Genomic DNA, 24,192 nt, shown 5'->3' with positions numbered 1-24,192 from the left:
ATGTATACTAAGTTTCAAGTTGATTGGACTTCCAACTTCATCAAAAACTACCTTGACCAAAATTTTAACCTGAAACTTGCACCATCATTTTCCTTTGTTCAGTGGACCGTGAAATTGGGGTCAAAACTTTAGTTTGGCACTAAAATTAGAAAGATCATATCATAGGGCACACGTGTACTAAGTTTCAAGTTGATTAGACTTCAACTTCATCAAAAACTACCTTGACCAAAATTTTTTAACCTGAAGCGGGACGAACGGACGAACAGACAAACGAACGGACGGACGCACAGACCAGAAAACCTAATGCCCCTCTGCTATCGTAGATGGGGCCTAAAATGGTGACCGTCCATTGATATAGCGTCTATCATTAATGTGTTAGTGTAGTGTGGACTCCAAACTTTTCAACTTGTGACATATGTTCAAATTTTTGAAGTTTTTATATTTAAATAGTCCTATAATATAAGACTCTGGAGGTTCATCCCGGTTCAACATTGATAGTAAAAAAAAAATATCCGATAAAAAACGTTGAATGTAAATGATATGAACCTCCAGAGTCTTATATTATAGGACTAATATTTAAACAGACTAATCTTTGGTCAAATGTTTATATATTTTCATGAAACTAGTCATCTGAAATAGCAGTATAATCCCAAAATATCGGTTAAGATGACAGGATGGTTTGAATAAAACTGTCCGTGGTATGATTGTGAAAACACGGCATGGCCTATTGTTGAAGCGTTTCATACTTTCGTTTTTGAACAGCCGTAGATATACTGTTTCTCGAAATATGATTCAGAATCACTATAGTGACGATATTTCAACAAAACAGCCGATAGTTTTGTTTATCTTTTTAACATTTTAATCTACATTATTTCGTTAATTTTAGAATCATAAATTCATTCTTTTTTTTTTATAAACAATTTGATGACCATTCCCATAATTCATGAATTTAAAAAAAAGATATTCTTTAACCGGTTAATGCCGCGCAAACGTAATATATATGCTTCTTGTTCCGGTCTTTTCTTCGGTGGCAGCAGATACAAACAAAGATACGAACACATTTTTATTTTCAAACATTAAAATATATAAATATCCATAGAAAAGAATTTATTTTTAAAATATAAAACAGTATTATGCATAATGAAAAGAGAATGTAAATAAAAACACGAGTATCAAAATCTTACGGTATACTTTTTAATAATAAGCTACAGTTGGCATTTCTTATGTATTTAAAATGTATTCACCAATAAGTATACAAGTTCAATGATTCTGTGGAAGAATCCCATTTGCTCCAAAACTGAGACAAAAACATTATGAACATTTGCATTAACAAAATATATAAATCTTGCCACTTGAAACATGTCCAAATTCAACTATCAGTACATTTTTTTTAACTTTTTCATAGCAGTAGAAGTATGAAATTGTTTACAGGTGTATAGACACGAAACATAAGTTTCACCTGAAAATCTTATCTTAGTAATTGCCATATTGTAATTAACATACAATAGTTTTACACTAGTAATTTTGGGGCCCTTTATAGCTTGTTGTTCGGTGTGAGCCAAGGCTCCGTGTTGAAGGCCGTACTTTAACCTATAATGGTTTAATTTTTAAATTGTTATTTGGATGGAGAGTTGTCTCATTGGCACTCACACCACATCTTCCTATATCTACAGAAGACTTGTTAAAAGCAAGCAAATACCAACTGAAAAAGCAAAAGTACAAAAATTATACATAGACATGAATATCATTTAGAAATGAGAAACTAGTGTGTAGAATTTCTGTCAGTGTTCCTTGCATGGTATGAATGATGTAAATTTTATTGGAGGAAACTAAATTTTATTCGGTAGATTTGACGTTATTGTCAAGAAGGGCATTTTAAATTTTCATAATTCAACTTTTCATATTTCAAAAAAATATTACTATTTTTATCACTGATCATTCAAATTGTATCATGTTGAATCAACTAAGGTAAATTTCCATTTAAGAAGACGGTTTTAAGAAGCACAAGAATATCATCATGGTAAAATGACATTCCCTGCCTTTAGAAAAGATTAGTACATCACCATGGCACTGTTACGATGTCACATTTAAAATGAAAAAAACTTTTACACATTTTTGCACTTTCCGATGTCGTTTGGGTGTAAAATGGGTAAAATTTTCAACATTTCCTTGATCCCGTCTTCAACACTAATAGTGGAATTATATCCAAGCTTTCGAATTTTTTGGTAAGACACTTCATAGTCTCTCTTGTCTTTGTCTTGGCCCGAATTAGATTCCGTTATGGAACAGCCCTTCACGTGGTCCTGGATGACGCGAGCTACATGGGATTTCGTCATATTCATTTTTTCATCTCCCACATTAAATGCTTGTCCTTTCATTATATCGTAATTTAGACATGCGAACACAAATGCTCTTGCTGCATCGCGCACGTGTAGAAATGTACGACGGAATGACCCTTCGTAAAGGTCAAATTCTTTCAGCGTGAGGGCTTTGTATGTTAAGTCATTGATCAGCAAATCCAACCGTAACCTTGGTGATAATCCGAATACAGTGGCCAATCGAAGACCAATGCCACCAGCTTTAATGACATGCTTTTCTGCATCAGCTTTGCTACTTCCGTACAGTGTTAAAGGACATATTTCGGTTTCTTCTGTGCATAGATTATCAACCGCTCCATAACATGACCCTGTACTGGCATAGACCATCTTTTGGTCTGGTCGCAAAAGTTCAGCAATATTTCTAGTACCAACAACATTAGTATCAATCGCACAATCCGGGTCCTTGTCACAAGCAGGATAACCGACAATGGCTGCCAAGTGAATAATTATATCTTTATCGTACATGGCTTCTTCTAATTTCTGTTTGTCACGAATGTCTCCTTTGATGATGTGAAGTTTGGGATTCGGCATAACGTGGAGAAGGGAATTAATTCCCCACAGAAAAATATCATATACTGTAACTTCGAAACCTTCGTTAAGGAGCATAGGTACCATCGTGGATCCAAGGTATCCGGCACCCCCTGTAACCATCACATGTCCTCTCGAGGCTCCATGGGCGTTACCGTTCATTTGTTGTGCCTGGTCCATTTCTCTACAACAAAAAAGGATAAAATAATAGATAAAAAGAAAACTATACATGCTTAAGTAATGTATTTCAACTTAGTTTTTTAATAGTTTCTGTTTAGTTCGTTATCAACTTTATATAGTAATTCATTAACAACTTGTCAAATCTCGAGGTGTCAATTAAGGCACTGAATAGACACTTGTCTTGTCACGGAATAGAAGTTCCTTCATAATATAAGTTCCAAATGGAAAAAATATTCTGGAACATTACTTCCACAGGAATAAATATTACAGTAGATGTTCCTAACGGAATAAATAGTATAAAATATTTGTTCCATCAGTTACAGGTATTATGACATTGTTTATAATAAAGTTTCCACTGGAACTTCTGTTAGGTGGAACAAATATACGTTGACAGTCTGACGAAGAAGCTTGCCTGTTAATATTGCACTTGTCTGATGAAGAAACCTGCATGATAATATCGCACTTGCGCGTATCGGAGGTATCGTGTTAGCGCACTCGCCTATTCCATAATAGTTTTCCTATTAGACAAAACTATGGCAATATAGAGGACATTCTTGCCTATCGACAGAAGATATGGCTTATTGGTACATAGAGGACCAACAGTGGACATTAAAAAATAAATATTAAATAATATTTTTGATAAAATGTGGTGCGTTATTTCTGTTGTTAAGTATGTACATATAGATTATAGTTTTATAATTCAGTACAATCATTCTACATTAAAAGTTCCGGGTGAGTGCGCTGAGTGGTTTAATATGGATAATCAATACAAAAGCATAGCAACCATCAAAACAAAAGTCAATACTCGCAGCTATCATGCTATAATTTTTACAATTCTATTATGAAATATTGAAAAAAGTTTCTTATTAAAAATATTTTAGTTTGTATTGATTTTATCAATTAAAAGTGCTATACATTTTATTTGTAATAAGGTAAGGGGTAGATTCAAAAGAGAAACGTAAAAAACGTGCATACAGGGGCGGATTAAGCCATTTTTAGGAGGTTAGGATAAGGGGGAGCGTCCAACTATATGTCCCTATTCAAATACATTGGTCGTCCAAAATAATAGGACCCCAAGATCCGCCTCAGACATGTGTGAGCTGCATGCCATTGAGTATATGTCATAGCTTTTTGTTTGTATATAAACTCCTCACTCTCTTATTTTCTCTTTGTAAATTATTAATTTTATCATTTTTCATCTTTTCGACGATTACAGACAGCGGTAAATACAATTGGTCACAACGGATAACTAGCCAATTGTCAATGTGGTAATACCCGAAACCACAATTAATTCATATCGCGTCAAAACCAATACAAACACATATTAATCTATAAAGGAGCGTCGGGCTCAATTTTTATATGGTATTATAAACAGCTGTCATACAATTGAGAGGTTTAGCAAGTCATAAAAAAACGTAAGAAACGAACCCGAATCGTAAATCTCATGCACACAACTTTTAAAGAACAAGTTAACTAATTATCATGTACACATCTTTCAAAGAACAAGTAAACTAATTCTCATGCACACAATTTTCAAGAACTTTCAAAGAAATCGTTAACTTATTCCCATGCACACAACTGTAATAGAACCAGTTAACTAATTTTCATGCACACAGTTTTCAAAGAACAAGTAAACTAATTTTCATGCACACAATTTTCAAAGAACAAGTAAACTAATTTTCATGCACACAGTTTTCAGAGAACAAGTAAATTAATTCTCATGCACACAGTTTTCAGAGAACAAGTAAACTGTAATTCTCATGCACACGACTTTCAACCTATATATCATGTAGTAGTGATAATATGATTATAAAAGATTAACATACTTGGTTTGAAAAAAGGCTAACGATTCATAAAGTTGGGATGAGTTTGTCGTAATTCCCAAGATAGTAATAAAAAAAAATGATTAATAAAAAATGCATAAACATATGTCTAAAAAACAAGTAGACAATCAATACTGAATAAACATGGGGATTTAAATATATTTCAGTCGGTTACAGTTTAATTTGAAGTCGTAACAAAAGTTTTCTGTATAAGAGTCAAATTATGCTACAAGTGCTAAAAAAATAAAGAATTTAATAAAAAAAAAAAACGATTTGTAAAGTAAAACTGAACCAGATTTCACTTGCAACACAATTATATCCAGCCATTTTAAAAAGGGGTGTTCCCAACCCAGGACAAAAAGGGGGGAGGGGGTTCCAACTATATGTCCCCATTCAAATGCATTGATCGGCCAAAAAAAAAAGGGGATCCCAACACCCGGACCCCCCTTTTGGATCCGCCAATATGTGATATCAAAAGATGACCGTTTAACAAATCAAGTAAAGAATAATACAAACTCAGTATTTAACAAGTCAACTTGGATAGCAAAGTTTTCTCTTACGAGTGCTTGTGACCAGCAGTACATGTCCATAACTTATCTGAACACAAAAGTATTAAAAGCTGCGATTTACATTTTTACATCGCCATAAAATAAATATTTAACAGCACCCGATCTTCTGACATTTATCTATGGTGTTATTTTCGTTCCACACGAATCTACTACAATGTACATTAGTAATTAACGTGTAAATAATTCAGCTCAAATAATACCGACAAAAACATACCTTAAAATAGAAATATGTGTTTCCTTAGATCACGAATCTTAACAAACTGCGTGTAAATCAACATTGATCAAAACAGATACTTTACATTGTTTACTTGTCGATTTGTTTTTTCCAGAGCAATCAAGTGTGACTATATTGTTAGACGGGTGAGTTGATACATGCGTATGCAACACGCAAACCGGTGTATAAGAAGTGAATATCATTTTGATTAAAATCTACATAGAAAGAATGGATTTAGGGGAGGCACGGGAACTGTGTTTCCCTTAATGAGCCACATATACGATAAATGCGTCATATATACTTTTTACAAGCATCAGCCCAAAAGGTGTTTGCAAACGTTGGCTATAGATAAGCCCCCCCCCCCCCCCCCCCCCCCCTTTTCAAAATTCTAGATGCGCATCTGCTAGATTCCGTGTCCGTGCATTGGCGTAATTAGACTTTATGAATTCAATTCTTCATGATTGATTGGATTGAGCTTAATTAAAGGTTATAGGTATGTCACAGTGGAAATTATACCAAATTAACGCAATGGCTTATATACCAGACAGTGACTTTAGTACCACTTTTATTATACTGTAAAGATACATTTATTTCAACATATACAAATCTTTCAACAAATTCGGAAACAATTACATTCATTCATACTCTAAATATAAAACCACAAACTACAATGAAACAAGGACTGACGGACTAATGAATTCGACAATGCACTTTTAAAATTACGCCATGAATTAATATCGCCAATAAAACAATTTCTAGCTGTAATTCAGTAATTTGAACTTTACCATAAAACTATGTAAAAAGTACAGAAAAGCCGTACAGCAGATTATAATAAAACTATCATAATATTTCCATTTAACTTTTAATGAATGAAACTCTATCGAGAAACTAAATAATATTTTCCAAATAACAAAATTAACTAACCTGTAAAGATTGCTTTAGCTTTGAAGCGTCAGCTTTGAAATGCTGCTATTCATTTAATGAAATCCTAAATCTTTATATAAAAATAAGGCGTACACATATTTTCCCGCGCTCGTGCAATAATATTTTATTTTATTTAAATCGTTCAGGTGTGAAGTGACGTGTATATGAAATTGTGCAGTGACGTATATTAGAAATGTCGTCAGTCTCAGTCAATCGTCATAATGAGTATGATGAAACAGAAAATGGAATGAATGAATGAATGAAATAAATGAACTGATGAATAACCATTTAATATACACATAAATACGACGGTGACAGGTACAATGGACAAACTAGCGGACTTTTTTAAAAGTTCTAATCAATAAAGACATTGAGTTGCATATGAATATGGAAAATAAAAATTAGTTAATCTTCAAGCGATTATAACGATAATATTCAGTAGAAAGAAGTGCAATTATATAATATACGTAAAAAATGACTGTCCTACGAATTTTCTTTGAAATTGGTCACTAGAATTTCTGTCAGTTTATTAATATGACCAACCTTACAAAATTTAGATGAACATTTGTTTTTTTATCCTGTTTTAGCCATGCATACCAAATTGCCAGTATATTCATAAAGTTGAACGTGGGCAGTAAATGGGAGAAGAATATGAAAGTTCGACGGTCCCCGAATTTGTCTTTTCTGTATAAATCATTCAAGTGTCACTGTAATATGAAGTGTAATATCTAGTCACGGTGTTAGGATTATTCTTTAAAAATTATCATATTTTGAAAGTGGGTTTTGATTTATCTCGTCAATAACCGATTAAAATACCATAGCTACTCAGTATTCGAACTATCGAACTATCAAACAAGACTGCATTTAATGTTAAACAAATACAAATTCATTTTTACCTTTATGAAATAAGGAAAGTTGTAAATTTATTAAGAAACAAGATATTAATAGAACCTTATCAAACAAATATTAATTCTACTGTTCCTTTTTTTCTATTGAGTCAATAAATGAATACTCGTGTTTTATTCTTAGCTTGTAACTTAATGTAACCTCTCTCGCTTGTTTTGTGCATATTGTAAATATTTATTGTTGTACTTCAGTGTACTTAGTTATCTCTGAACCGATGCAATGAGAATAAAGATATAATAAGTCTTGTGCAAGGCCATTTTCAACATCTCAAAATGTACATTGTATTTCAAAATCAGAATTTTTTAAATTAGTATACAGCATTTAATTTTTGGAATGTTATTTTCGCATCAAGTGCACCATCTAAAGTTAAGAATGGTGCTTTTAAATTTTACACTAATGTTCAGACAAGAAAAATCAGTTAGCCACTTTTCTGCTGAACAGGTTTATATAAAAGGAGTTTTCGTCGTCCCTGTTATATTAAGATTTCTGGGGGAAACTCACTGGCTATAGTCAACAAAAGTAAGTTAAGCTTTAAGATGGTAACTATATAAAACTTTCGCAATAGTGCAAAACAAATACAATTATAATGGTTCAACAGTAAATATTCCGAAAAGATGAAACAAATGGTAATTCCAATTAATGTTCTACACACAACACAATGAATATCACTGTAAATGCACGACGTCCGTAAGGCTTGACCGCCGGTATCTAACCTGAGACTACTATAACACATGTGTTATAGTAGTCTCAGATCTAACTGACCATTTGCATAGAAACGATATAATATAAATTACGAAATCCTACTTAATCGATCATGTTATAATGAAATTTGTCAAATAATGCTATAAACAATTCATAGAATTAAAAACATATATATGATAACGAGAAATGAACAATGCTAGGATTAAAATGAATTAACTTCTTAACATGTAAGCTAACAATTTGGAGAACAATATATAGTCGCTTTCTTTTAGATAAAGTTTGAATTCCAATGAAATAAAACAATGAGGAAAATAGCGCTGTCATATTTAATCCCTTAGTTTATGTTTTTATAGAGGTACCAATCTTCCAACGTATTCATATTCTGGAGTCGCTAAACAAAATCTTTTACACTGATTTTTGGTGTCTGGGCTAAAATGCCTCAAATGGCTCATTAATGCCGATTTGGGCGTCTATCCCCATTCAGTTTATATCATATCTCCTTATTTTTCATGTAATTTCATTTCTTACGCTTCATACCAACAGATTATTCACCTTAAGTGTTTATTATAATAACCTGTTCATGATATCAGGAGAATAACTATTGCAATATAGAGCAAAAGTTACCCGTATGAGAACATAATATCGCCATTCAATTGCGATGTTATGACTGTTCGTGTCCATGCATTTAACTCCTAGGTGTTTATACAGGTCTAAAAACCAATTTAACCTGTCTCTACAGGATAAACGAATATTACACTCAATATTATAAGTCAAAAAGATAAACATTTCCACAATAATTTGTATTTTAATGAAAAACTCCGATTCTTACCTTTTGATAGTTATTGTATTAGTCCGTTTCCAACACTAGTCGGTTCAAAAAGGAAGAACGAACGTTTGGATGTCACAGTCGAATGCTTTCAACAGGGTATTAATTACGGTAACCAAATGAGCCAATCATATCAATATTGCGAAATCTCACTTTACTTAAATATTTAAATGTTTGAAATTATTGAAGTGTGCGAAATTTTATAAATATTTACACCAGGGTGCTTCTCCCAAGCAGGTCAATTCGATGCCAGCGAGGCGAGGTGATCGTTACATATGTAGTTTTAGCAATTTATATTAAGTAGTTATATTGATCTCATTGTTACAGCCTCACGTCATATCGAATACATGTTAGTGTCAATTATTACTACCGGGTTCTTGAACGTACATCAGTTCGTGAAATAAATCAAGATTTAAGGAAGATAAACTGACATTATTATTACAGCTGATTTTATAGCATAGTAACAGGTATGATAGATTCGATGAATGGACCGCCGTATAGTAGCATGACTTCATTTATAACTGAGAAAGATTATCCAACATCGTTCTAAATTAACGTTACATTACGGAGTTAGTGGATTAGGAAAAAAGTTTTTGCAACTTTGAGTTATATACTTTTCGGGTGCGACATTCAAGAGATATGCCTATCTTTTAGCACGGGTCAGCAATCTATCGTCCCCTTCCCAGCGACGGACTAGCTATCACCGTGTGATACCATTCACGGAGTTGATCTTATCTTTAGGATATTATAGGTCTTTTTTTTTTTTAACTTGCATCTTAATATTTCATACACACGGAAAATTGTTTAAATAATACACATATTATTTAAATCATGCCATTATTGGAACACATTGAGAATGAAACCTAATGAGACAATTTATATAACAGGCTCTAGATAACAGCCACTCACTAGCATGCAGCCACTATGCTACCAGCCAGTTTTCAAAAATGTCTTTAACTCTTTAACACTGAAATGCGTCTAAGTCCAATAAAAAAAACACCTGTTAAACACCAAAATCACTGGAAACCACGTAATTTAGCTTATTATATTCATATTTGTGCAATTGTTGATGTCATGGTCATTACACGGCACGTTTTTTTATGCCAAATAATTTTGTTTTAAAACTTCACAGAAGGATCGGTATACAGTACTTGTGAAAAACAAGCGTGAATGTAGCAAAAGAGACGACACACTTAATCTGAACAGCCCTGAAATACGTCCCACTTCCGTCTCCAAACCACTTTTATTAAGTTGGTAGTCGAAGCGTGAACCAATGATTTGCCATATTACTGAATCAGATTGCGACACATAATTCGGTCTAAAAACTTTGCGGCCGAATACAAATGTTAACATTAATCTTTTACTGGAACTTTACATTTAACCGGGACTACTCAATATTCAGTCGCTCCCGCTCGCACATTCACTAATAAATTTGTCTCAAATTTCTTCGATATCGAGCGAAGGGCAATAAAAAGGGACACAACAACAGCTATTATAAGTCGCAAGGGTTAATGAAGCCATCGTATTTGGCAGTGAAATATTACAATTGAAATATTCGGGTTTGAGCATGAAAGGGTTTTCCCTATAAGTCCTAAACTCGGCTTCTCACGATTTAATGCAATTCAATTCAAAGCTTTATTTATAATCGGCATGTTACTTAACAAATAAACATAAGCTCTCTGAGCTATTATAACCGATTAATACATACATTAACATAATAATCATGCACAATACTAATATTAAAACATAAAAAGACATAGAGTACATTTAGGCTGAACTGATTTAAATTCTATATATTATATACATGCATGAACACTATATATATTATAAGCTAAAATCAACATAAAAACTAAAGCACAATAATCACAAATTATAATAATAAGCTAAGCAAACAAACGCAGTGCTCTTTCTTGTATTTTTTTCAATTTCTGTAGTGTTTGCCTTGCTGCAGAAATACTGGCCAGGATAATGAGCAGAAATTTAAGTTTGACGTAATGAAGGAGTGATATATTATTAGTTTTCCAAGTTTCTTCAAGTATTTGCCAAGTCTTTTTAATACATTTAGTTGTCTGAATGTTATTTTGCAGATGTTTGATATATGTGTGTTGAAAGTCCAAAGTCAATGGTAATGCCTAATAGTTTTACCTCGTTTTCATATTTTATTTTGTTACCTGCCAGATCAAATGTAATGTTTTTGTCCATTGTATTTTTTTCCATTATTGCCAAAGCTTGAAATTTTTCGGGGTTTGCCTTCATTTGATTGGAAGAAAACCAGACTATAAGAGCCAAACTGTCCTTTTCAAGTGTGGAACTAACTGTGTTTATATTTCTTTTTGCAAAAGATAAATGTGTTGTCGTCAGTGTAATTGTAATGTGAACTGTGTGAGGTGAAGTGAAAGATATCCTATAAGAAGATTAAAACTTTATAGGACCAAGAATAGAACGTTGCGGTACTCCTTTGTATATGTTTTGCCAATTGCTGAGACTAGAGCCAACTCGAACACATTGTTTCCTGTTAGATATTAGTATTTTTTTTATCAGTTTTAATGAGGAAGTTGAAAGACCATGCGGAACGCCTTAGATAGATCCATTGGTATTGAGCCAGTAAATTTATTTTGATCAAGTCTTATTTTCCAGTCCTCGATGATTCGGAGTAGAATACTTTTGACATCCGTATTTCGGTCGAAAAGCAGAAGCGTATGGATGAAATTGCGTGTTGAAGTATTTGACAAGATGGTTGTAAATTTCTCGTTCGAACAATTTTGAAATGGCTGGAAATATAGTTACTGATCTATAGTTGCCATCATCAAGTACATTGATCTATAGTTGGCCACATCAAGTACATTGTTCTATAGTTGGCCACATCAAGTACATTGTTCTATAGTTGGCCACATCAAGTACATTGTTCTATAGTTGGCCACATCAAGTACATTGTTTTATAGTTGCCCACATCAAGTACATTGTTCTATAGTTGCCCACATCAAGTACATTGTTCTATAGTTGCCCACATCAAGTACATTGTTCTACAGTTGGCCACATCAAGTACATTGTTCTATAGTTGGCCACATCAAGTACATTGTTCTACAGTTGCCCACATCAAGTACGTTGTTCTTTTTCAGTATACCAAATATAATTGACATATTGCCAATGGGTGTCCTTCATCTCACCTAATCAAAAGCTCTGAACTAAAGTAACAAAAATACCGAACTCAAAAGGAAAAACCAAAACGTAAAGTCTTTTATCAAATGGAAAAATTTAAGCACAAACACAACAAACGAATAGAAAACCGCTACCATATATTCCTGAATTGTTTAGCCTTTCACCATATAATAAAAATATGCCAATGAATGTTAATACAAATACATGCCAAATCACCATTGGTTTATCGTTAGTGGTCTCCTTAAAATAAAAACCTTAATTACCTCTTTATCACAAATTATTACCAAATTGTTTCTGGAAAGAACACGCCTGCATTGCTGTGTAGAGGCGAGATACCAATATCTACACCAACATTTTTCGACCTCGTATATCTTGAAAATCTATATGTGATGTAATAGTATTGCAATTTTATCGGCGAATTATGCATGAAGATTAAAAAAGCCAAACAATGCAATCAAAAGGTTAAAATGTGGAAAGTAACCACATGATTTTCAGTTCGTTTTTCTTTTCCATGATTACTTAAAGTAAGTTTTATTTTTCTACGATCATCTATGTAACATGCCTGAAATCTCGTGTTTAGAATTATATCAACTAAACACATTAAATGTACGCATGTCTTGAATATAAACGTTTAATATGTGTTTTACAATTAAAAGTTTAATTCTAAGCTAAATATGACATTTAATAAAATTGAGAATGGAAATATGGAATGTGTCAAAGATACAACAACCCGACCATAGAAAAAACAACCGAGCAGAAGATCACCAAAAGGTCTACGGCGAGAAATTCCCACACCCAGAGGCGTCCTTCAACGGACCCCTAAACAAATATATACTTGTTCAGTGATAATGAACGCCATACTAATTTCCATATTGAACACAAGAAACTAATTTTAAATTATACAGAGACTCCTGACTTGGGACAGGCGCAAAAATGCGGCGGGGTTAAACATGTTTATGAGACCCCCCTACACTAGCTCTAGCCAATGTAGAAAAGTAAACGCATAACAATACGTACATTAAAATTCAGTTAAAAAGAAGTCCGAGTCTAATGTCAGAAGATGTAACTAAAGATAATAAATAAAATGACAATAATACATAAATAACAACAGACTACTAGCAGTTAACTGACATGACAGCTCCAGACCTCAATTAAACTGATTGAAAGATTATGTCTTCATCATATGAATATCTGGCACAATCCTTCCCGTTATAGGAGTTTACTTTCATACCATCATAACATATATGAGAAGAACATAGCCCGCGTCATGCCAACAACTGTTTTTTAATAAATGTGTTTAGTTCCGATTAAAGGTTCTGCATACATACAATTTCATATTAAAAAATACCACGACTTCACATGATAAATGTTTTCTCGATTCGCACTTTCCATACTGACTGTTTGGATTACGTGCTCTTTAACTGTTTCGGTTCTTATAAAACTTTAGATTTCAAATATTCGGTTTTAGGCGTTCTTGATGAAGGTATATTTCAAAAGGCACATCAGAGGCAAGACATTTTTAAAGTGTTGTTAATTTATTTTTTATAGTACTGTGACGATACCCTTCAGGCTTGATGATGGACTATTGAGTCTATGAGGGTATAATCAGCTCAGTAGTCAGTTCTTCAATACTAACATATATAACACAAAATTCTTTAACTGTCACTTTGTGGATTATTAAAACACTAAGATAAACCTGTCCATACATGGATTTGCATGCTAATATCTTATGTCCTTTTGGCCATACAAATAAGCAGAGTTGGTATAACTGCCAATCTAATTAAAATATACCATGATCTCTGATTTCGTTATACTACATATACATGTCTCTGTCCGGAACCTCGTAGCTGGTGGTCACAATTTATATAAATATCTTCGAATGGTTATCTTCAGTTGTTTACATTTTCATGTGTTTACGTCCTTCATAAAATTTGGTGTATTTATGGCAAATTGCTACCTTAAATTTGATAATATAACATAACTGAGATTAATTTAAGACAAAAATTTGTAAACATAAGCCCCGTCTAAACCTAGGTTATCCGATGAAGAATGGCTGGCGTAAAGTTGTTACATATTTAGACATTGAAAATATAAAATCAAAACACATTGGTGTGATTGCTTGGTTAGTATTATGGTCTTTTTCGAATGATAAAACATCTGATCTGCAAGGTATTCCATTTGCATGTCATCAAATTTCTTTAACTGTGTTTCAACTTTTTGCAACGCCGATCAAACGACCAGGAAATACATTATTCGAACAGTTAACTGAGTGGTCTATGGAGATTGGTATAGAACAGGAGGAATCATCGATGTATGGGTTCACACGCTTAGGAAAGGATACACATGTACGTACCTAAATGTTCATATCTTATGTTGTTGTGCAAAATTGTAGATGAAGTAGAATATATCTTATAATATTTATAGAAGGATTATTCGGATTTTGAACTGGCATATTATGTTCAAGGTTTTTTTTCTGGTGAACACCAAGGGGTTCTTAATGCTAGAAATGTGAAACAAGTTGAGAACCTAGTAAGGAAAGTCAATGAGGAAGAAAGACTGAGCAAAGATGATATATATAACCTTTTGCTCTTGGCATATCATATGGATGGATTCATCCATGAGGTGACAGTCTTCCCTGATCTGAATTCAATCATTGCTTTGCCAGAAATGATTTCAATCGTTAACCAGTTACTTGATGTTAACACTGAAGATGATGTTCCGTTTGTTTTCTTCTATGATACCACTTTTAAGTGTGGAGACTTTTTTGTTTCACCATTAGTTTTCAGAAATATAATTTTTGAAGATAGACCTATAATGCCTGTAGCTTTCTTGATACATAGTAGAAAGAAGGAGAAGACACATGCACGTTTCTTTGAATTCGTTGCATCGTCATTTCCAAAATTAAACAAAACCTCAGTCCCTTTCGTAAATGATAGGGAGATTGGTCTTGTAAATGCAATCAGAAAGAACTTCCCATCTTGTGATGTTCTTATGTGCTGGAATCATTTAATAAAAGATTTAAAATTTAATCTCCAACAAATGGGCGCTGATCAGTCAAACACAGCCCTGTATGTTTCACATTTGAAAGAACTCCTAAGGTCTGACTCTGAAGCAGAGTATATGACATTAAAAGATGAATTAATCAGAAAGTGGTCAAAACCGGTAGTAGTATACTTTGAAAAGATGGAAAAGGACATTCTTACTCACAGTGGCAAATGGGTAATTGATAAATACCAAAACCTTTATGACCCATATTCTGGCATTACCAATAATGCATGTGAAAGCATGAATGCAGTAATAAAACGGCTTAATAAATATAGAGAGTTGCCAGTTGACTGCTTCGTGCTTAGCATGTTTTACTTGCAGAATTACTATATCAATGAGGTGCAAAGGGGTTTGGCTGGCATTGGTAACTGTACATTAAGAACCAAATTTAACCATGCTTCTATACCAAAAGATGAAATCAATGTTCCAAAGCAGTTGGTGAAACCTGCTGACATTGTAAAGCATGTTATGTCAGAAATAGATAATGTTCGAGACACATGCTCTAAAGATCATGTCTCAGTAGAGACAGAGTCTTCCAAAATAGAGGGTGCAAATATATTACCATTAGTATCTGAGACTTCAGATGGGACAGAAAACCCATCCATGTCTAGTCCCATTGCTGAAGAAAATATCACAGCGCCTTCCCAAATAGAGGGGACAAATATATTACCATTAGTTTCTGATAGTTCAGAGGGGACAGAAAGCTCCTCCATGTCCAGTAAAACTTCAGATAAAAACTTGTCCCAAAAATCCCTGGCCAAGTTATTTATGGTCACGGCAAAAAGCACATTTCAATTAAACTCCCAGAAGTGCAACGTCAGCCAAATGGTTATGATTGTGGGGTTTACTCCATAGCAAATTTGCTTGAATTTTGCTTTAATGGAGGTACTTTCAACTTCAAAAACAAAACAGCTTTTGAACCAACTGGTATGAGAGAGCATTTGATTAAATGCCTTGAACTGGGATTCTTTTCTAAATTCCCTCAATCATTAAATTCTTGTGCTGACTCAGTCAAGATGCGCACAAGAAAGATTGAATGTAGCTGTGTTTGTGGTAAGCCTGATATATTGGAAAATATGTTTGGATGTGAAGGCAAACGAGGACGTGTCACTTGCAGCAAGTGGGTTCACCAGAGTTGTGCCAATGTTTTAGGGGACTGGCTCTGTGATGAACACCGTTCAACTGTCTAATTTGTATGAATTTGTGTTTGGATTAATAGTGTTCATCTTATCGTGAATAACAGTTTAAGAGTGTTTAATTGAATTCAAATGTAAACAGTTTTATGTTTTGTTGGTGCTATTTTATTTGTGATAGTGCTAAATGTAAGGTTTTGTTTCCTGTATTTGCTTTGTGAATGAACCACATTTGTTTTTTTGTAATGACGATGTAATTTTGAAATAAAAGGTATATCCTGCTCGAAATTCCCACTTCCACCTCCCCGTTGGTGAGCAGGGGGCAGAATTATTCTGGCAGACGGAAGGGGTCGGTTAACAATTTGTTGCCGCCAATTTTTACCATTTGAACAAATTGAAACAATTTCATTTATTCGATAGTAATATAAACTATTAACTATAAAGAAGAATTTTTAACTACATAAATCCTTGCTTTAAAGGTTATTTTTTTCATAAAATATTGCTATTAAAAATAATATAACCAAAGAAGAGAAATTAAGTCTTGTGTCGATCAGTTCAATATATTTAAGGCATATATATATCAATTGAATGTAAAATCCGTCCGGTCAATTTTTTTTTTTTTTTTTTTATTATTTAAATATATAGTTTAATTTTTCGTAAAATATATTTATTCATCTCCAATGTTGATAAATTTCAGGGATAGATATGGTAAAAAAAATTAATATTAACACTTGTGTCAATCAATTTAATATTATTAAGGCATATATCGGCGAATATTAGTTCCGTCCGGTCAAATTTTTTTTTAAGAAAAATATTTTTTTTTATCATAAAGTTTATATTTTCATAGCATATATTTATTTATCTCGCAAATATCTCCGTTTTATGAAAAAATATTGTTTATAAAAAAAATATTTACATTTTTGTGTCGCTCAGTTCAATATAATCAACGCGTACATCGTCGAAAGTGAATACCGTCCGGTCAACTTTTTTTGCAGATTTCTTTTCTTTTTTACTTGAAAGTTTATATTTTTGTGTAATATATTATTCAATCTCACAGGTTCCCGAGTTTCATAGACAAATATTGTAAAACAAAAGAGATATTAACACTTGTCGTCGACCATTTCAATATATATTTAGCGTATATCGGCAAGGGTGAATACCGTCCGGTCAACTTTTTTTTGAGAAAAACCCTTTTTTTGGCAATCAAGTTTATATTTTCGTATAATATATTTATAAATCTCACAGATTCCGGCGTTTCATAGACAAATATTATAAAACAAAAGAGATATTAACATTTGTCGTCGACCAGTTGAATATATATATAGCGTATATTGGCGAGTGTGAATACCGTCCGGTCAACTTTTTTTGCTCAAAAATAATTATTTTTTCTCTTTTTTATTTATTTTCATAAACTATAGTTTGATATCTTTCAGGTTTACAAATATTAAACAAATCTATCGGATAACAAAAAAGTTATGACTATTTATATGTCGTCCGGTCAACCGTCCTGTCACTATCCGGGCAATCATCCTGTCATTAGTGCAACCCTAACCGGAAGTATTATTCTGTAAAAACACAGTCACATGATGTTGAAAGTTTGCTTGATTATTTAAGGGGAGTTTTTTTTCTGTTTTATAGCGAATGTCATTCCATGATAATGCCTGGAGTAGACGATGATGCAATTCGGAATACGGGTGGCCAAGTTGACGGTACAGTATTTCCTTTGATATTGGAAAAGAAAGGGATTTTCCAGGTGGCTCTGCACCTCTAGGCTCTAAACAGATATGTAAAATGCCTTCAGTTGATGTTCATCCGGTTGCAGAAAAGTTTGAAGTCAAATACCTATTTCCCTTATTTGTATACTTGCACATATTAACAAGCATTAACTCTGATGGATATTTTTCATAGGCTTTTTTCCAATAATACCACAAAAAGTGATGACAAATAAAAAGTAGGCAATGCCAAAGACACACGATTTGATGAACATATATATTAAGCTGAAATTATGGTATTGGTCTTTCATAAACCTTCTTCAGAGGCAGAATAATGAATATCAACATTATGCTACAATTTTTTTTCAGCAATAATTATTTATAAAATGTTTAACAGACATAAACATAGCAGTTTTTAAAAACATACATGTAAATCACTATGTGATCCTCGTAAACTCATCGAACCTTTGAACAAACTTATAAGTAAGGGTTATCGTACCAATATTGTAATTAGATCTCTGAATATAGTTCACATTGGCACTAATATTGATTTTGTCATTAGCAAATTAAAACATAACTAAATTTCATTATCTTTTGAGATGAGATGTATAGGGGACACAGCCACGTTAACTTTTATTTCTATAGAAGTCGCTCTTCACTATACTACTACCTGTCGATACATTTATTTTTGGCATTGCACAAGTCATGTCTTCTTTGACTATTAATGACGTTAAAATACTAAATCCCTGTGATGTGTTTTAGTCGATTTTAGTCTCTGATGCATGATTTTTTACTATTAATTGGTTTTGGCTTTTAACTAGCTGTCAGTAACTGCGAGTACTCTCAAATCGTATTTTCTTGTTAATTCGACCTGTTGATACTGTTTATAATGCTTTTTTGTCATTTTTTATTTATATGGATCTTGGCTGTATACCAGCTTTGATTATTTGTAATATCTTCAATTTTTCACTTATTCTTACAACATTTGTATAAACTTCAAGATTATAAAAAAACGGTTTTTTTCTAAAGTGAACATTGATTGGTTAAATATTTCTCAGTGTGTTTGAATTTATTTGATAGCCTTTTGGTCATGACTGTTTGTCTCTAATATTTAATTAACTGTGCATTTGTATTCAGATATCGCAGATCAAATTTATTCGTTCTTTGTGTAATCATACGTTTTTTGATTGAGTTAAGTCTGCTAATTGATATTTTATCGTATGTTTTTATATGTTGTGATGTTATGCTATTGTTTCAGAAAAAGGGAGAAGGTTTGGTCCCATTAAAACGTTTAATCCCGCTGCAAATGTTTGCACCTGTCCTAAGTCAGGAATCTGATGTACAGTAGTTGTCGTTTGTTTATGTAATATATACGTGTTTCTCGTTTCTCGTTTTGTTTATATAGATTAGACCGTTGGTTTTCCTGTTTGAATGGTTTTACACTAGTAATTTTGGGGCCCTTTATAGCTTGTTGTTCGGTGTGAGCCAAGGCTCCGTGTTGAAGGCCGTACTTTAACCTATAATGGTTTAATTTTTAAATTGTTATTTGGATGGAGAGTTGTCTCATTGGCACTCAAACCACATCTTCCTATATCTATGTACATGTAACAATAACACAAAACAAACACATGCATACATATGGTGCATATGCAGAATGTTGGTAGAGTATTTACAGGAGAATACAATTTGAGATGTGGTGGCATGCTGTTGTATCATCTTGGAGATGTGATTGTGTTGAATTTGACAAACTGAATAGACAACTTTCAAGTTCATTGCATATCCGTCAAAAACTTCATTCGTGGGTTTAGGGGTATTGTCACTTGAGCAATTGGTTGAAAAAATTAAAATACTGTATTGGCAAAATTAAGTCTTGTAATTGAAAATGAGCACTGCTGTCATTTGGGAATTGTGTTTAAGTACTTCATGCACTTACAGAACAAATGTTATTTCTAGTTTATCCTGCATAATGATGATCACAAAGATGCTTGATAAACTTTAATAGAGCAGGTATACAGGCGATCTTCTTGATCTGGTAAATGACGTCACAAATGTGCACAAAATTGTCATTTTTTCCAGTGAAGGACACAACTCAAAAGTGGTCTATTGATTGGATATTGGATCCTTTTATAGCTTTCTTTTGATGTCATTTGGCAAATTTGCATATTAAAAACAAATTTCCTTGTCAAATCACTATGTGTTTATTAGATTAGTTTGCTCTGTTTAAGACTTGGCCATGGCCATGATTGTGTGTTTATTTGATTTATTCGCTCTGTTTAAAACTTGGCCATGGCCATGATTGTGTGTTTATTAAATTTATTTGATTTCTTTAAGACTTGGCCATGGCCATGATTGTGCGTTTATTAAATTTATTTGATTTGTTTAAGACTTGGCCATGGCCATGATTGATGCTGCCTACGACAGGGAAGCAGATTGCAGGGACCAGATTTGTGATGCTTTGTTTGACCTGGGAAAAAAGAGGCCAGCACTTGTCTTAAGCTCTGCATATTCTTACCTAAAGAAGCACAACAAAGTAATTATTTATATATTAAACAGTTATTAATGAATGATATATCATTTTTGTCACAGCAGTTTGATAAGTTAAATTAATAAGTAGAATTGTTGAAATAGAATAAAATTATATAGTTCTAAGAAAATATGGCTGTCAGAGTTGTATTTTTTAAACCATTGAAAAAAAAACCAACTATGATGGTGTTATTTTTTTGCTCTATTATGATGTTATGGTTGCTTTTTCGTTATCATTTATACAAAACTTTGAATTATTGCCTTCAACAACATGAACAATGAGCAAAGTCCATACCACACATACAGCTATAAATGACCCCAAATCAACATTGAAATGTATAAAATAATTGATGAAAAAACAAATATGTAAAAGATCAACAAACTACAACCACTGAATTAGTCTCCTGACTTAAGACAGGCACATACATACAGAATTTTGGGGGATTAAACATGTTAGCAAATTTCTAAAACATTTCTTTTCATTGATCGTAAACTTTACACATTTAGATCTTGTTATATAAAACAATATCAGACATTGAAAAATATTTTTTTTTTAAAATCTTTTAGCTTCAAACTGGCCACAGAGTCGTGTTGTTACAATGTATGGAAAGGATAATAAAGGAGACACTGAGCGAGTTGGATCCACCGTTAGCTATAGATGTCATAAAACAAGCTGCTATGGAACTGACTGTATCAAAGGTAAATATCATCAGAGAAAAAAGGGGGGAGGAGGAGATCCACCATTAGCTATAGATGTCATAAAACAAGCTGCTATGGAACTGACAGTTTCAAAGGTAAATATCATCAGAGAAAAAAAGGGGGGGGGAGGCTGTTCTTGAGACTATGATCTCATTAATGGCTGAAAAAATACCATTTATCAGAAGAACAATGCATTTAGACCCCCAAAGGTGTATGTGTTTCTGGTTCCAAACTTATGTTTTTGTCGAGCCTTCGACTTTAGTCGAAAAAGCGAGACTAAGCGATCCTACTTTCCGTCGGCGTCGGCGGCGTCAACAAATATTCACTCTGTGGTTAAAGTTTTTGAAATTTTAATAACTTTCTTGAACTATACTGGATTTCTACCAAACTTTGACAGAAGCTTGTTTATGATCATAAGATAGTATCCAGAAGTAAATTTTGTAAAAATAAAATTCCATTTTTTCCGTATTTTACTATAAATGGACTTAGTTTTTTCTGCGGGGAAACAAAACATTCACTCTGTGGTTAAAGTTTTTAGAATTTTAATAACTTTCTCCAACTATCCTGGGTTTGTACCAAACTTGGACAGAAGCTTGTTTATGATCATAAGATAATATCCAGAAGTAAATTTTGTAAAAGTAAAATTCCATTTTTTCTGTATTTTACTTATAAATTGACTTAGATTTTTCTGCAGGGAAACATTAAATTCACTCTGTGGTTAAATTTTTTAGAATTTTAATAACTTTCTTAAACTATCCTGGGTTTGTACCAAACTTGGACAGAAGCTTGTTTATGATCATAAGATAGTATCCAGAAGTAAATTTTGTAAATAATTAAATCCATTTTTTCCATATTTTACTTTTAAATGGACTTAGTATTTCTGCGGGGAACCATTACATTCACTCTGTGGTTAAAGTTTTTACAATTTTAATAACTTTCTTAAACTATCCTGGGTTTGTACCAAACTTGGACAGAAGCTTATTTATGATCATAAGATTGTATCCAGAAGTAAAGTTTGTAAAAAGATTACTCCGTTTTTTCTGTAATTTAGTTTTAAATGGACTTAGATTTTCTTACAATCATAAAATAGTAACAAAAGGAATATTTTTATTGATTTTTTTCCTCATTGATGTTGAGCCTGAGATTTACAGCAAAAATAGGCGAGACACTGGGTTCCGCGGAACCCTTACAAATTTTTTTTTAGCAGGGACCCTAACAGTTTCATGAACATATTTGAAAGGAAATGTATCAACTTATCCATATTGTAATTTGTAACTGCTAACTTATATCATCCTAATATTTAAAAGAATTTATCAAAACAGACTCAACATTGTAAAAATAAAGAAAGAGGAGAAATCTTGCTATTGAAATGTTATTTTCCATTTTGATAATAGGAAGTAATGCCAGAATGGCAAACAGCTGCAAGTGGTGTCCTGGTTTCCTTGGGAGCCAGATTTTGTGATGAAGTTATGGATGAAATGTTACAAAGATTTCAACCAGGAATTTTACCTCATTTCTTTGTGATTCAAACCATAGGAAACTTAGCCACATCTAATGGTAGGTAATAATTATTTGTAAATCAAATTTTATAATGTAGATCAACTAATTTTTGTGAGTGATCTACTTTCTTGATCATACAATTAAAGAATAACCTGAATTATAATTGTTGCAATACATAAAATGTATGTCTTCAATCATGAAAAAAGATGACGAAAATTTATAGAAACTTATGAAAATGAATAGTCAGTAAGTTGAATGATAAGTACTAAACGCCAAAAAAGTATCTGCTATAATATATTGGTTTAGAGTATATAAGTAATAGTACTATTTGTTTATCAATCATATATATTTTATGTAAGAAAAGATATTTAATTTGTGTATGTGAAAATGAAATATGAGGGATTGGATATTCACACAAATATTTGTATTTAATTTATTTTATTTTGATTTTGATTAACACAATTATTTTTCTAGACACATAAAGGCCTAAACATAAAGGGCAGAAAACATGGAAACTTGTGGCGAAAATGAGCACCCCACTCTACATGTCTCTTTTTAAATAATTTTAGACTTAATAAATTTTTCATTGCCTAAGCCTTGTAAATATTTTAAGTTTACAGTTTGTATAACTTCACTGCACAGAGAAAAAGGGATGATAGTTTGGATGAGATCTGAAGTAGTTGAAGTCACAAAACTTTGCTCAGTGCTTGGAGCACAAAAATCATGCTGGAAACATGAAATCCAGCATTTTGATTGGTTGATTTTGGAGTATGAGTACAAAAAACTGACTGTTCTATTATTTGTAAGGAATCTATAACACAAATTAATGAATGGAATGCTACACACCTTCCACTATTGCTAACATAGTGATGTTAAAAAATACCCTTTGGTTATCTTTAATATTTTTGAAGGTAAAAGTATTATTTTTTTAAAACTTTGTGATATAAGTAATTATGATGTATTTGTATTTCAGTGTATGGAATGGTTCCACATTTGACTGCAGTGTTAGGAACAATGTTACCCATGTTAGGGATGGCCAAACATGAAAATATGAGATGGGTATTTTCATCAGGTAATTACTGTTATATGACATTTTATTGTTGAGCCTTCAACTTTTGTTGAAAAAGTGAGACAAAGCAATCCTACATTACATCTTGGTTGGCGGCATCTACAGCTTCTGTCAAGGTTTGATAGAAATCAAGGATAGTGTAAGAAAGTTATAAAAATTTCAAAAACTTTAACCATAGATATTAGTAGATTTTAAAAGACCTTCACCCAGGGGTCGAATTTAAGCTTTTTTTGTGTACGGGCCAGCCGGACCACTGGACTGAAAACTCTACTGGTCAGGCTCCAAATCTACTTGTCCTGCAA

The 24,192-nt window shown here is 32.7% G+C and overlaps 2 protein-coding genes across 4 annotated transcripts in view; one reads left to right on the top strand and one right to left on the bottom strand.

Moving 5' to 3' along the window:
- Positions 1-2,090: 2,090 nt before the first annotated feature.
- On the bottom strand, positions 2,091-9,190 carry LOC134720552 (GDP-D-glycero-alpha-D-manno-heptose dehydrogenase-like). 3 transcript variants are annotated; one of them, XM_063582874.1, is made up of 2 exons: positions 9,054-9,190; positions 2,091-3,090 (listed from the first exon to the last, which is right to left on the bottom strand). In XM_063582874.1, exon 2 carries the CDS (start codon positions 3,084-3,086, stop codon positions 2,106-2,108), a length of 981 nt encoding a protein of 326 aa, XP_063438944.1. In that variant the 5' UTR covers positions 3,087-3,090; positions 9,054-9,190; the 3' UTR covers positions 2,091-2,105. The 3 variants fall into 3 exon arrangements, with proteins under 3 accessions (XP_063438944.1, XP_063438942.1, XP_063438945.1); XM_063582872.1 differs by lacking the exon at positions 9,054-9,190 and adding an exon at positions 6,617-6,756; XM_063582875.1 differs by lacking the exon at positions 9,054-9,190 and adding an exon at positions 5,693-5,871.
- An 8,755-nt stretch (positions 9,191-17,945) lies between these two features.
- Positions 17,946-24,192, top strand: part of LOC134720551 (maestro heat-like repeat-containing protein family member 1) — a 50,425-nt gene continuing 44,178 nt past the window's right edge. Inside the window, exons 1-5 of the mRNA XM_063582871.1 lie at positions 17,946-18,096; positions 20,484-20,629; positions 21,190-21,321; positions 22,716-22,878; positions 23,795-23,893. Coding sequence (XP_063438941.1) covers positions 18,039-18,096; positions 20,484-20,629; positions 21,190-21,321; positions 22,716-22,878; positions 23,795-23,893 — 598 coding nt within the window. The 5' untranslated portion in view covers positions 17,946-18,038. The remainder of the gene's footprint in view (positions 18,097-20,483; positions 20,630-21,189; positions 21,322-22,715; positions 22,879-23,794; positions 23,894-24,192) is intronic.

The sequence above is a fragment of the Mytilus trossulus genome, chromosome 6 (assembly GCF_036588685.1).
Source record: "Mytilus trossulus isolate FHL-02 chromosome 6, PNRI_Mtr1.1.1.hap1, whole genome shotgun sequence".
NCBI classification, from domain to species: Eukaryota; Metazoa; Mollusca; class Bivalvia; order Mytilida; family Mytilidae; genus Mytilus; species Mytilus trossulus.
The sequence above is the reverse complement of the archived record's forward strand: the minus strand, read 5'-3'. Positions and strand labels throughout refer to the sequence as shown.